The sequence below is a fragment of the Notolabrus celidotus genome, chromosome 7, assembly GCF_009762535.1.
Source record: "Notolabrus celidotus isolate fNotCel1 chromosome 7, fNotCel1.pri, whole genome shotgun sequence".
Lineage (NCBI taxonomy): Eukaryota > Metazoa > Chordata > Actinopteri > Labriformes > Labridae > Notolabrus > Notolabrus celidotus.
Genome location: NC_048278.1, coordinates 12,752,092 through 12,767,606, shown reverse-complemented (window position 1 = coordinate 12,767,606; position 15,515 = coordinate 12,752,092). Strand labels below are relative to the sequence as shown.

General features: G+C 39.9%; 1 protein-coding gene across 4 annotated transcripts; it reads right to left on the bottom strand.

The window, feature by feature from the left end:
• Positions 1–366: 366 nt before the first annotated feature.
• Positions 367–13,667, bottom strand: rasal3 (RAS protein activator like 3). Of its 4 annotated transcripts, none has more exons than XM_034686816.1 (19): positions 12,709–13,667; positions 10,172–10,317; positions 9,907–9,985; positions 8,776–8,843; positions 8,595–8,680; positions 7,654–7,783; positions 6,828–6,926; positions 6,063–6,737; positions 5,773–5,917; positions 5,547–5,691; positions 5,206–5,442; positions 4,870–5,071; positions 4,019–4,110; positions 3,823–3,918; positions 3,296–3,482; positions 2,985–3,092; positions 2,693–2,889; positions 2,381–2,465; positions 367–737 (listed from the first exon to the last, which is right to left on the bottom strand). In XM_034686816.1, the coding sequence occupies exons 1-19, from the start codon at positions 13,334–13,336 to the stop codon at positions 645–647; spliced, it is 3,498 nt and encodes a 1,165-aa protein (XP_034542707.1). In that variant the 5' UTR covers positions 13,337–13,667; the 3' UTR covers positions 367–644. The 4 variants fall into 4 exon arrangements, with proteins under 4 accessions (XP_034542707.1, XP_034542705.1, XP_034542706.1 ...); XM_034686814.1 differs by having other exon boundaries at positions 3,296–3,485; positions 12,709–13,631; XM_034686815.1 differs by having other exon boundaries at positions 3,296–3,485; positions 10,172–10,314; positions 12,709–13,630.
• Positions 13,668–15,515: the final 1,848 nt, after the last annotated feature.

Sequence of the window (15,515 nt, the reverse complement as noted above, 5' to 3'; positions counted from 1 at the left end):
GGATTTCATAGCCATTCATAGGCCAGATATAATTTCTTCAGCATGCTCCAAGTCTTCCAGAGGGTCTCCTCCCAATTGGACGCACCTTGAAAACCTCTAAAGAAGGCTTCCTAATCAGATTCCTAGACCACCTTAACTTACATCTTTTCATACAAAAGAGTAACAACTCCAGGCTGTCTTAATACGTCAAAGCTCATGTCCCTTTCTCTCAGATTGTAATTGGCACCATAAAGCCTCTTATGATGAGAGATCTCAAAATAAATTTTGACAAAAGTCAACAAAACTGTTATTGAGTGGACAAAAAGTGCATTAGGTATGAACCTCAACAGTTTCATAAACAATCACTCATGGTAGAATACAACGAAATGCACACATTTTGATTGTGGTTTATTATTTCGTTTAAAGAATGTTAACAAGTAAAACAGATGTGTAAATGAGACAGAGCAGAGGCTAACATGCATACACATCTTATCATTTCATATTCATTCTCAGAGTCTGATCTTCCACATTTATTCTGACTACGCTCACAAAACAGATTTATACTTCACTAGGAATCTAAAAACAGTGAGTTGTTTTCTTAAGAACTCTACAGTGCATGTATTTACAATCACACTGTGATACTGCAGCTCTAAATGTTCATACATTCAGGGTTCAGTAGTTGTTGATATGTGGTTTTTCAGGTTGCTCTCCTCACTGAGCTGGTGGAGGTCTCTCAGCAGGCCTGCAAACTGCTCCTCCTGTTTGCACACAGAAAACAGACATTATTAGGACATTGCCAAGCTGCAGAAGTGAAAAAAACAGGGGTGCCGGTTTGGCCTAGTGGTGAAGTTATGCACGCCACCCCATGTACTGAAGCTGCAGTCCTGAAGTGGATAGTCTGGGTATGATTTCAACCTGCTGCCCTGTTCTCACATGTCAATCCCCAATCTCCTGCTCTGTCCACTTTCCTATCCTCTATGAATAAATGCATAAAAGTATGAAATGATTACTAAAGAAAAAATACGGAAGTGGAAAAAACTGCAGTGCCTCAATTGTGCACTTGAGGCTAGCTCTAAAACCCATAGAGACCCCCTTACACTCATATTAAACATATTTACTGGCTGATTCAAATAGACAGGTTTGGTCCTCGGACGTCATTTCTTAATTTGTGATAACTGTACAAGGGGTGATTTTTTTCAACGTATCTGTTTTGATTATAATAAGGCAAAGAGTTATGCATAGTTGTGCATGATAAAGGGTGCAGCTGAGTTGCAACAAGGCTATGACCTGTAAGCTGTTTTTTCATGCATGAAATTGGCTATTAAAAGCATAAACTAATTTCCCCATTCAGAATGGTTCATTATCTTTTCAACCAGAGTTCAGGTAAAACTAACGCTGAATTAGAATGAGATCATGGCTTAGTGTCTTCAAAATGTAGGTATCAAGGATCAGGTGTTACATTTTTAACTTTTTTGTTGTCTTCAAACTGTACATGAACCTTTGCCTTGCCTTTTGTAGGTCATTATCAAGTGGCAACTTGCCGTCTTGAAATATGAAGCTGATGCAGAAGTGCTAAAAACTGTAGTTCCTCCATTGGTTTTGCAGCAGAAGCCACATACACACCCATAAAAAACGCCCTATCTTTACAGAAAAAAAAACATGTAAAAAGCCTCGTGCAAAATATAGTTTTGGTCTTCATAGCTAATTTCTGTATCCGCACACATATTACAGGGGTGATTTTTAAGTACCTCACCAGTTTTGTAGATGTCAAGGTTACAAGTTTTAGGGGCACAGCTGACTTGACTGACACACTGTAGCTGTTAGCAAGGAGGCAAAGGCCAGCCTCAACGCCACCTCTTTTACTGTTGTTTGGCCAACCAAAACTTAGGTTGAGTCAACATTTGCAATATGTCACTGATGGGTGACATCACTGATTCTACATCCATGTTTATACAGTATTTGGTCATTATTTATCAGGCCACAGGGGGGTACCAGTGTGCATATTTGTTTATACTGTTTATTAACAGTGGGTGTCTAAGTGCATGGAGACATGTTTACACACTTACACCCACACACAAACTTCAACAATGTGTTCTTAAACTGAAATCCAGCTTACTTGTTGTTTAGTATTAAATGGATGAAATAAATGTTAGCATTCTTGTTGATACATAAACTGTGGACTACTCTCATAAGTCATTGTGATTTTATTACCCAGTAACAGGAGTACAAGATACATCCTGCACTGATCTATGGATCAAATCATTGTGAGTCGTGCATTTGTGAAACATTAATCCAGTTCATAGTTTGACCCTTATTTTAAAGTATATTATAGTACTACTTAAGTACGACAAACCTAGTATTTTTTTTTAAAGTATGATGAATGTATTCTTCTGATTCTTACCAGTATGTTCATACGATCAGCAGCTGCAATGGCAACCCCCAGTTTCCTCTCATCTTCCTCCCTCTCTTCCTCAATCACACCCAGCCTGAGACAAACACAGATAGATGAGACTCTCATGTGGTAAAGACACTTCAGTAACAAATGAAGTGAAGAAATAATGTTATTTACCAATGATCAATAAGAAAAGCAGATTAAATGAACATACACATAATACACGAAACACAGGCAAAATTCTAATTCTGAAACTGAATGTATAACATGTATCTGCTTTCAATTGGAAGGGAAACATTGCTATTTAATATCCTATCTTACCTGAAGGTGGCACTAGCGAGCTGCTCATCGCGCATGGCCAGCACATTACGGAGTTCATTCACCTCCGCCTGCAGCAGTGCATTCTGGTCCTGGTTTAGGATTATGAAGTCCTCCAATCGCTTTGCCATGTCCAGCTCACGCTCTGTGACCTGCTCGATCCCCAGACGCAGCTCTGCCAGCTCTTGAGCATGCTGGTTCTGGAGTACAAATGAATATTTTAGGAAATGTGATGATGAAATCACACACCGCAGTCATGATTATGCCATTTCAGTGGTTGGGAGGTTAGACATACCCTAACCAGTGAGTTGAAATGCTCACTCTCTGTCTTCATCTCCCTTGACTCCCTTTTGTTGTCTTTGATCCAGGGAACATGTTCATGTGCACGTCTGATACTTGCTCTCTGAAACGGCATGAAATTATTTTAACACAATTCTTTCTGACCAACCAAGTACAAAATAATACTATCTGCATCCGCACACATGCCAACAATTGGAGTTGTTAAGAAATGCAATATTTCAAGGTGTCTTACTTAAAAGGTCATGTATTTATTCAGCAGTATCACCACAACGGCCAGAAGAGATGACTGTTCCTTTAATGACTTACGGTATTTGGCAATGTGATACGTGGCTGCTTGGGCTCCATCTCTTGTTCATGGTTCAACGTCTGGATATCTTCAGAACTTGTCTGCCTCTTTAGGGTGTGTTTTGTGTAACCAGGAGGTCTGTGTGGAGCACTCCGAGTCCTTTTTACTGGCTTCCCCCCCCTCATACTCCTCTGAGTCCTGACTTCTCTGCTGAATAAAGGAACAAATGAATGGATGAATTTGTGATCAAATAAAGGCATGCCAAATACCTTCAATTCATAATGGCAGGTTATACCTTACTATATAATAATCAACGGGTATGAATGTAAACTGAGTTGTATAATAGATACCTGCCAGTCATTGACAACTAACACTAATATGACGGACATCTTTTTCACTAACCACACTCTGATTGCAGTAAAACCTAGTGAATTTAATAGTCTAAATATTTTAATGACTACTTGTATGCTCTAGGATGAAAAACTTGAAGTGTTACCCCCTTGTTTGTTATATTTTCAGCCTAGTAAAAGACATATCACTGTCATACCTTTCTTGGCTTTTGGAGTCCACAGGAAGCTGCTGGAAGGAGGATTTGTGAGGGCTGTACTTGTCCAAGTATTTAGGAGGGATGTACTCTGGCTTGCTGCAAGAGAAAGCCTGCTTAAATACTAAATAACAACACTATTCACAAGTATCATGGTTTCGTTGTAGCAAGTTGAATTATATGCAGGCCTTAAACATACCTGCTAACTGTTATCCGAGGGACTTCAGGGCCTAGTGACTCTGATATCTGGTTCAGAATTGAAGGCAGAGGGTGCAGGTTGTCAATTGTGTCCTGCGGAAGAAATAATTGACATGTTAGGTTCAGTTAAGCATTCTCTCTTACCATGTGGTCGGTGTTTATATATCTTTTTTGTATCTGACATTAATATCAGTGTTCCTGATTCCATCTGAGAACAACTCTGTGACCGTCATTATCCTTGCACTTAAACGTATTTGACTACAGCAGCCCTGCCAGGCAGATGACTTATGCTAACCCTCTCTACTTCAACTGTACTGCACTAACATTAACATATCTTACAGTATTTAATTCCTGTGCAAAGGTTTTTTTAAGTTAAAAAAAAAGAATACAACAGATTGGCAACATTCAAAGCATCCATGCTAGGTTTATTTTAAGAAAAGTTGTATCCTTAAAAGTCACTGTTGAAAATGCCAATCAAAAAAGTTTTATCTTGAACTGCCACAAAGTTAGAAACCGCCAGATCTGGTTTGAACATTGGCCCCACCTGACCAGGCTTATATCCAACCAGATTTTAAAATAAATGGGGTCGCACCTTGCCACCCAGGGCATGGCCCGGACAAGACTCACCTACAGTTAAACATAATTGAGTTTCACCTCACTCTAGGATGGCACAGCTCTAAACCCCTCTTTGAATTACTTGGGCTGAAAACGGTCAGAGTTGAAATATAATCGTAATGCATATAATCTCCAGATTGATTTGTGGACATCCAAAACAAGTGCACACAAGTGCTAAAGGTCGTGAGAGTCCGTCAAAGCTTTTCAATAAACCTGGTTCTCTGTTTCCTGTCCTACCTGGTGCTTCTGATAGATGATGTCCACCAGCAGACCGTGCAGCACAGCCAAGCGTAGAGGCAAGTCCACGTAACCATCAAAGGAAGTCATTTGGATTTCAGCATCTGAGTTGGAAACTGTTTGTAGGAAGCCCCTCATTCCATCCCAGTGCTGCTGCAGGAATTCATTCATAAAGAGCATGTACTCCTCTTTCTCTCCAAACCTGAATCAGAACAAAAAACTTCACTCACTAAAGACAATAGTAAACTTCATGAAGCCGGATTTTCAGACTGTCTAAAGATGTACCTTTGGGTATGAATGCACAGAAGTCTGTGTGGTCTTTAACGTGCTACTCACAGTGTGAAGTTGGCCAGATTCTGGATAACTTTGGCAGTTAATGTGAGTGTGCGCAGGGTGTTTGGCTCTGGATAAGGCTGTGTAAGCCCGAAAAGGGATGGACTTAGGATGGCAGAGCACAGGAAGCGAAGGAAGAGGGAGGCAGAGATGAGACGCTGACCAATCTCTGGCCGGCCCTGGTCTTCACACAGCTCCACCCAACTGGAGAAGATCTTGTTTAGCTCTTCAGGAAAGGGTCTGAAGGTAAAAAAAAACCAAACATTTCAGGCATAAGCTTTGCAAATGTGACTCTTTCATCAGCTTGAATACAACAACTGGCCTCATGCCCTCTCTTCACTCACCCATGGATCCCAATAATCTTTTGCACCACCTCCTCACAGGTATCCTTCAAGTGCTTCTGGTTGTTTGCCAGTTCAGAAGCAGGACATTTACGAGGGTCAACTTCACAATTCTCCCCTGATGAGTAAAGACGGTTGATAAAGTCTCCTGCAATGAAAAAAACACAGAGAATAAACCACCAAGTAACACCAATCTGAAGAAAAAACCTCAACAACGAAACTAGCCTACCAAGTGTGTCAATGAGGTACTTCTGGCCAACTAGCTTCATGTAATCATCAATGGCTTTTGTAGCAAGTGTGTTTTCTCTGAAGATCAGTGCCTCCCTCTCTCCAAGACGCTCCACCTCTGCACTTCCCAAATCAATGAGAAACTCCTGAAACACAATATTCATACAAGAAAAAACATGTTTTAATTCCTGTTCTTGTATCTTTAGGCTACATATGAACTGCGTTTTCAATTGAGATATTCAAAATGGATATTGTTAGCTAATATACACTTTCTATGAGACTAATATCTACCTTTGCTTTGCCAATACTCTGCAGTACATGGACCAGGGCTCCTGCCAGCTCTTCTTTCTCCTTCACATTCAGAAGTGGCTCCAGGCCTCTGCACATTTCCACATAATCCACTGTCACATACTCTGCAAACTCTTTGTATTTCTCCATGGGCAGAACTTGCAAATTTTGAAAACGGGCCTTGATGCGGAGTGAAGCTTGAGGACCGAGAAGTTCTTTGCTTCCTGCTGCACCTGAGGGTTTGTACGGAGTGATGGGATACCATTTCTCCTGGTAGGTCCTCCCTCGAATCTCAGCCAAAGGAATGGCCACGCTACCCAGTGGGTGAAGGCTGGACTCGTCCCGGGAATGGCGCTTTTTCTTGGGGTCTTCTTCACGAAAGAGGTGCAAGTTGATCTGGGAGATGCAGGGCAGGTTGTCTAGCTCAAATAACTCTCCCCAAAATAATTGACACCCTCCAGCCACACCTCCACTGGATCCCAGGGCTCCTGAAGAGCTGGTGGAGCTGTCCCCTGTCAGGCCAGAATGGTTAGATGGCTTGCCCACAGCTCTGCTGCTAGTTCTGGCAAACAGGGTCCCGTCCAGGTGTACCTCACAGTAATAACGCCGTTTGGCGGTCAGATCCTTTGCTTCATTTACCCACAGACTCAGGGAGTTCTCTGTGCGCTTGATGTTATCCTGTGAACAATGACACATTAAGCTTTTTGTCTATAGAGTTTGATTTCATTGAATGACTTATTCTTTTGAAACAAACAGTGAATGACTTGCCTTATTGGGCTGGGCAGCTCGCCTCAAGTCTTCAATCCAACGGTCCCGCTCAGCAGCAGATGTGCATCCAAAGCAGTGGGTGTTCTCAGAGTTTATCACCTGTGGGTTGAAACCATAAGGGATGTGTTAGTCACACTGTGGTAGAAAGTTTCTTTTTGGACACATTAAGGGCACTGAATAATGCCCCTTAAGTAGAGGTGTGTCCAGAGGGGTAGCTAGGGGTGGCCTTGGCCCGCATTAAAATCTGGTGCCTCTCCAAAATTGAGTTTGCGGAGGCAGGAATAAGGAAAATCAACTATTTGAGCTAAACTGCATCAGGGTGCTTGTATCCTCTTTACCTTTATTAAATTTTGAAGTAGCACATTTTGTTTGCTGGTGCATGAAGTTGTAAAAACACTACTTCGCACATCTGTTGCATACAGGTGCATAGGAGAGGGATTGTTCCGTCAAAAAATTGCAAGCAAGCTCCTGCACATCTGACTGTCAAAAATACATTTAATGATTTGACAACTTCTGTTCAAGCCTAATTGTAAGAAGTTCTGAAGATTCGTATGTTGCCACTTATTGTGTTAATTTTCAAAGTTTAAAAACTATACACAGGAATATAAAACGTATGATATTTTAGTGTCGAAGTTAAAGTAGATTTGATTAGTGGAGTCAGAAAGGGTAAATAGATACTATTCAGTCAAGTGTTAGGCTGTATACTTTATGTCAGCCCTGCATGAGATGGTGCCCAAGTTGGGCCATCCCACACAAGAAACTGTGGACATGCCTCTGCCCATAAGGACTAAAAATATATAAACAGACTGCAGGACTTGAAGTTCACCTCAAAGCAGTACTTCTCCCCCAGGATGGAGCTGTGAACCGGCCTAATGACAGTGCTGGTGTCAGCACTCAGATCCAGACTCCCCATTGCACTGACTGGGATTGAAACCGACTCCCGGGAACCATAATGCCTGGGAAATAAAGAGAGCAGAAACATGAAGTGAGGATTTTAGCTTTGAATTGTTAATTATTAATTATTAATATTATTTCTTAATGTATTTAACCAGGAGAAACTTATTGGGATTCCTCTGCCACCATTTAACCTATATTTTTGACCAGGAATTTTCCCATTGAGAAACAAAATCTCAAGTCTAGGGCAAAAAAGTTTCCCAACTTCTTTGCAATTTTACTTGAACATTACTCTGAAATTGTTGAACTATGTGCCCACAGTCTCTCACAGACTCGCAAATGTCTTCCCATCTCAACTAATGAGACGCTCAGCCTCCCTGGAACGTCCTTTTTATACCCAGTCAGGTTACTATTCTGTTGCAAACTAACCTACCAGCAATCAGTTGGGGAATGTTCCTCAAGATGCTGTTTCGGCCTTACACAACTTATTCAGTGTTTTGCTGTCCCTGTCCCAACTTTTTGAAGTGTGTTTCAGGCATCATATATAAAATAAGAAAATATTTTTGTTTAAAACAATATATTTTAAGCGACTTTGAATATCAAGAAAAGGCCTATACAAAATCATCTGTTATTAATTTGATTATTTTTTCAGTTTCAATTTTTTTTTGTTTTCTTTACACTATTTCCAGTTGACTATAGGGTTTGAATGATTTACATCCCAAAAAGTTCTGTAATTAATTTTACAATGTACACAGCATCCCAGGTTTTACAAATGTATCATCGTACAGTACAGCACAACAAATAATATTCAAATGTTTAAGGACTTGTGGACTTGACTGTCTTGGCCTTCTTAAACATCACAGTAAATGTTACCTGCTTCCTTTGTTAAGGACTATCTGGTTCAGAGGAGTGTTGTTATTCTTCTTGGCCCTGTTCTCGAGGCGACGCTTGATCAGTGCCTATGGATCAAGGAGGGAAGCATGATGTATGAGTCCTCTATCAACAGGAAATGCAGGGAGAGTAGAAAGATTGTTATCAGTTATACAACACTCACCCTCACGCCACCATCCTGGTTCTTTGGTCGTGGGCCACTCTGCAGGCCCATGTGGTCAGGGCTACATTCTGTGAATGAAAAGGAATAATTTAACACTCTGATACTGTGAATGAACTAGAGATGTTATTTTCTCTCTGTATTTTAACTCTTACAGAAGTATTTTAGGCAGTTCTTAGCTTTAACATTTAAATACACCTCTTTCACAAATTTGTGGTCATTTCTCTTTTTGTTTGTATATTTTTTTAGGCAGCAACTACCCAAACCAAATGATCCACTTTTGACGTCAAAAGAAATTATCAAAAAAGTCAAAAGTCAGTGTCATTAATTTGGCTTGAACACAACTAATTTATATAATTCTCCTCTGCTTAAGAAAGGCTACACTTTACTTGCATCAAGGCAGTAAAATTGGCAAATACAATCTGATTAGGCCATAGAGGATGTGGTTTTTAGCTGGAGCTGCAGCATTCTAAATAAAGTTGACTCCTTATGTGTACTTCTCTAGTGAAGGTTCCAGTCATTTAAGCCAAATAAAGAGCAAAAAAACAGAGAATCACACCCTGCTTGTCTCATAAGTGTCACATCTTTTTACCCTTAAGTTACAAGCTGAAGACATCAAAGTTGTGAAAGTTTGAAATGATGAGAACTTAATGAGTTATTTTTTTTAACTAAATTTTCTTACCTAAAGCCCCACCACAAACAATCCAGCGCCTGAATCCCATCATTTAGTCTCTCTTCATCAACATAAGTTGATGATGACACCGAGCAAATCCAGCCAAAGACAATGTCCAATCAGTTACGTCTAGGATACAGCCTCTGAGCTTCTTCTAAGCTGACACCAGAGCTGAATGGATGAAACTGACTGTCCTCTCTCGCTCTCTCTCTCTCTTGTTACAAGAGCTAGAACACCCAGGCTTGATGTTATCTTCCCCAGTAAAACGTAGAGGAAGCAATTTGATAGTCCCTCGCACGCATAAACATTCTGCTATTTCCTCTGTGACTGTCTGCAGACTATTCATACTAAGAGATGCTATGATGTCAATATCTGTTTCTCTGGTAAAGGTTGTCATAATTCCTAATTTCTGTGAGTGTAGTGCGTCGTTATGTGTGTGTATGTGCATGTGGTGCATTAACCTGCATCAATATCTACAAGGTTCTGCATGCTGAGGTTAGACAGGCAGCTGCTCATGCGGTTTCGTGTCCAGAATGTTGGCTGAGAAAGAAAGACACACTTAAGTTTTTTGATACACTTTCAAATAAAATCTTGTTAAATATTAGTGCTATATTTACTGAAAGTGTAATGCAATACATTTGAGATGATCAAAGTGTGTCTGTAGGTGTAATAAAGGCTTTTGCTATCAATTTTAGTTAGTGATTAATGGGTGTGGGCATGTTTTACCTCTTCCTCTGGGGAAATGATGATTTGTCCATCCTCCAGGTTGCAGTTGGTAATGTCCCATAAGGGGACCTCCTGAGGCGGGGCCCATTTTAGTCTTGGGAGGGCACAGCCGGTGGGTACCACTGGTGCTGATTCACCCACATCTGCTAACACAAACACACACACACACACACACACACACACACACACACACACACACACACACACACACACACACACACACACACACACACACACACACACACACACAGAGAGAGAGAGAGAGAGAGACACACACACACAGAGAGACTGTTGGATCAGCTGTACAAAAACATTCTTGACTCATTCTTATAGTGTAGCATATTTAATAGCTCTTACTCTGAAAAAACATCTTATAGAATATGGATATAGCAGAGTGTAATTGCAGGCACATGCAAGCCCTCTCTTTTTGTTGTTAATTATGGTGTCATTATCTCCCTAAGCACTCGGCCCTCATAACAGTTATGGAGCCCCTGATGCTATCACTGACGTTTCATGACGCACCAGGATGAGCTGCGCATCCTCTGGGTCTCTGTAATTCTTTTTCTTGATAAAGATATCTTTGTAACTCACAGTATGTATACCCGTGGTATGTTACATTAGCTTTTTCTCCTTTATATTGAGCTTAATTAGCACAAAGCTTTGCATGTTTTGTTTGGGACAACAACTATCAGATTTAGGATGAAATAAAAAATGGAGGTAACAATACAAAGAAAGCTCATATACCTAATGTAAGGGTAAGAGTATCTTACATTATAGAAAGATGTAGAATGAATACATATTATTACTACAATAATAAACTTAGTCTATCCAGAGATAAGACAAAGACAAAATTGTTACCCCTAGTTTTAACTACTTCTATGAATTCAGTATTAAAGGTGTCTTCTCAGATGTGTAAGCTACCCAGGCCATAAGCTCATATGCCATTATGGATGTTGACTTTTGAATTGCACACTGATAACATGCTTGGTGGTCCCTCTTCTTTTTGGAGTGGAGTACGCAGCATCCAAGATTTCAAAAAGAATGTCAGACTTTGGTTTGTCAGGCAGTTTTTCACTTTCCTTCAGTCTGTCTAAATCAGGCCCACAGAAGTCACTAGTTATTTTTATTTTTTCAGTGTGTTTTTACATTTCTCTTTTTTTCCATTGTACAGTTTTAAACTGCATTGAGAGTTTGGGGATGCAACAAACTTTGCTCACAGACAGTGGTGTTTAGAAGTGATTTTGAACTCAGAGTCATGTCTGTTTTAATGCAGTGCCACCAGAGGCCATAAGTCCACAGTCATCTAGTATTTGTGTTTGGCCTTTTTCTACAGAGATTTATCCAGATTCTCTGAATCGTTTAACGATATTATAGACTGTGGATGATGAAATCCCAACATTCATTGCAATTTATGTGTAGAAAAAATATTCTGAAATTATTTAACCATTTCTCACAGAGTGGTGAGCCTCTTCCCATCCTTACTTCTGAGAGACTCAGCCTTGCTAGGATGCCTATATCATACACAGTCATGTTACTAATCTTTTACAAATTACCCAATTATTTGGGAGATGTTCCTCCAGTTGGTTTCTTTTAGCATTACATAACTTGTTCAGTGTCTTGCTGTCATTGTCCAAAACATTTTTGAGACATGCTGCAGGCATCAAATTTAAAAAAAACTTTTTTTTTTCATGTAACAGTAACGTTTTTCAGTTTCAACAACTGGGCTAGGGCTAAATCATCAAGCTGTTCTTTTGTAACAAGATATTCTAATGGAAAATGTATCTTCACCACTGTCCATGGTTTGTCATACACCTAAATATCTTTTTGGCTCCATATTTGACTGTGAATGTAACTATACTCTAAAGTACTTCAATTTAAAATTGAGAAAACTTCTTGGTTGTTCCTCAAAGTAAGGTTCCTCAGTGTCAGGTTTAAATTACTTTCCTTACCTTCACACAAAGTAGACTTTTTCATCGTCAGATCAACACTTATCATTGCTGATCGATACTCAATAAGCCATCGTAGATACCACATGTGCTGTTTAAGTCTAGGTTGACCCAGAAACACTTATAATTTTTAAAACTGAATTCAAGATTTTCAAAAGGAATTTTCAGAAAATCTTCTCCACTCGTCTCCTATTTTAATTTGCATCTCACTTTGTAAGCAATTTACAGATATCATTTTATTGCAGACTGTTCAAAAAAATATGTTGATACATTTCAACCTTTAAGTTCCTGCCTGATGTTTTTAATTGATGTTGAAGTTTTTGTGTGTGTTTTTTAAATTGAGATTTTGGCCTGTGAAGCTGAAATAATCTTTCATACAAGTCATACAATAAAGAGAGTCACACATGCTCCAATTATCATATGTCCAGTAAATACTATTTAAACCACATGTTAACTGTTTGCAACATTTAAAGAGGACTTTATGAGGATTCACATTTGGTCTAAAATTTAATGTTTGAAGAAAAAAAACTGAAAACATGGAACACATCTTCACATAGAGCAAAGTTGCTATTTCAGATCACACAATGTTACCTGGCAGTAAGTTGGGCGTGCTGCTCCGACTCTGCAGCCTGGGCCTCTTGAGCTTCTGGGACACAGACCTCAGGTACTTTTTGAGGAGCGCTCCTCCGCTCCCCTTCTGTGTGGGGTCGGTGGAGGAGACCCCTGAGGCCTCTGCAGCGGCTGAAGATGAAGATGCATGAGCTGAAACAGAAGAGCTGGAGGCAGGGGACAGGGCTGAAAACAGTGACCCAGGAGGTTCGGACAGAGCTCTCCTGAAGGGGTTCTTTCTGGCTCCCCCTGCGCCTCTTTCTGCCTTGGCTCCCTCTCCATTTTTCCCACTGGCTGAATGTTTGTCTCCAGGGTCCTCGCTCAGGGCCTTTCGCCAGTTTTGCACCTTGTTCCATTTGTTTGTAGATGCCTTCTGAATCCTTTCAATTGTGGATGTCGCAGAAGCTGTTGCTCCTTCAGCTTCTTCTCTCACTTCATTGAGAGCTCCTTTGGAGCCTGTTTGCCACTTGTAGGTGTTGAGGGGGTCTGCTGTGTCAGATTCTTGTCTATGAAGAGGCTCCAGAGGAGATACCTTTTCCTTATCTGGTGATTCCTGCTCCATTGCTGGTTGTTGAGCTGCAGGCTCTAAATTTTTTTCCTCGGTGCCCATATTAAGATCTTTCAGTTATTTGACACTGCAGTTTTGCCTCTTCTGCCAAAAATGCATCAACTTGAGCTCAAATACCTTCAAATGAGTCCTGGCTGACCTCCCTTCAGATTTACTGAAACCTTAGAGACTGCTGTGGCTGCAAAAGGTTGACGTAGTAGTCCTTGTCTTCTCCAGTTCTATCTCACTGCTTCTCTCGTTTCCTGTCTTGCAAAAACGTCATCCGGCAACAACATGCCACCGACTACTCTGACTGTGGTTGCTTTGCTAACGCACCCGTCTTCTGTCATGGGCTGCTTTCTTCCTCAATAAATAGTACAGAGAAGTTCACCTATTTACAGAAGTCTTTCTGTTATTTCTGCTTTGCAATTTGATTCTCCTCTTCTTCTGCTAACAAGTTTCGAGATTATCCCTGTTAATATAACTCTAAATCGTTTTCTTTACATAACCACCAAACTCAAACAAATGTGCAGACACATTTTTTACAAAGTGTGATTTGATGGTGGCCTGCCCCAGATATTCATCAGCTTCCTCCAAACCTCAAATGAAAGCTGCATATCAGTCAGTTACTGAGTGTCACTATGAGTTTGAGACATGTGGTGCCATTTCCTGAGTACATTTTAATGTCTTTCGAGGAGAAGGGTGAGGCTTCAGTTTTTATCCTTATTCACCTGTCTGTCCTTTATTATTTGGGAAATTTTTTGTAGATATTCAATGACTAAATGAGAGGCAGAATCCACTTGTTCTCAGCTACCTGTGGGTGTATAGACTGTTGACTGTTAACATCAGTTTCCTGTCAAAGTGAGACTGGGTTTCCTGCTGCGTTCAGTTTGTCAACCTCAGAAAACCACTTCCTGTCCTCATGAGTCTCTCTGCTTGTACACACCTGCAGGATACTATTGTGCTAAAGTGGGGTGAGATGGCACCAATGTCAGCTGTTTCCTTATGGTGAAACATAAAAGGACAGTAGGTTAATAGTAACACTTCATTTTGCATACGATTTCTAACATGTAGACAGTCAAAGGTAAAAACCTATCATTCACTGTTTCTTTAAATCCATTGTTTTTGCCTTATCTTGATCAGCCTTGAACTTCAGAGTAAACCTCACATGAGAGACACGGAGCAAACATGTATAAATGATCAGAGATGTTTTAAGTGTAATATTTTGCATGTATATTTTTTCATCAGCGCCCTCTGGTGGATGTGATATGGTAATGACTGACAATGACAACTGCATTTGGTAAAGGAAGAAATTCTTTAAAAAATGAATTAAATAATTAATTGAGTAATTTCCTAAACATAACATATGTTTCATGTTTTCAAATGTGGGAAATAGGAGCTATTTTCAAATTGTTATACACACCGTAACCGTGATAATTTCCTGCATGGCCCAATAAAGACATAATTACATTCCTCTTGTATAGTTTATGATAAAATATCATCCTATAATTAGTTGTATATTTTATTTGTTTGCCCTCTTTGTCTGAATGCTGTCCACTCTACATAAGTGTATATTAACTGATCACTCACAAACAAGACTTCACTCCTAGACACTTTCGTGAAGCTGGTTGCTCCAAGCAAATCAAACAAGAGCCTGGGTTGCTTAAAGTTTTGAGGGAACAGGTTTAATTGAAAAACCTGCCAGTATGTGGCATCTTACATGATTGTAATTTCCACCAAATAAATCTAGATCATGTTCAATGAAAAGTTAAGGTTTTACCAAAGTTATTACTGTACATCCTGAGGAGATATTCTTATCAATCAATTCCAATCTACATTATTTGGTGCAAATCGTATAGGCGTGGCATGAATAGATATTAGAAGATTTGACGAAACGGAATACTTTAATTTAAGACACCTCAGCATGATATAATTCTGTTTACTGTTTTAACACATGAATTAAATAGGCCAAAGACTTTCCAAAATATCAAATCCAACTCAGAAACCTCCCTTAAAAGCCAAGTACGAAATATATTACAAGAGATTTCCCCGTAAAAAGAGGATCAATGTTATATTAATGTTGCAAAGACTGAATTTACTCTACTTAAAGTTATCACTTGCTCTTTTACAGATCACCTGGTTGTGTTGCTAGATGCTTGATTCCGATTGGTCAAAACCCTTTACCCTAGTTGTTAATTCTGAATGGCAGGAATGATGCTGGGAACAACCTGATAATTCACAT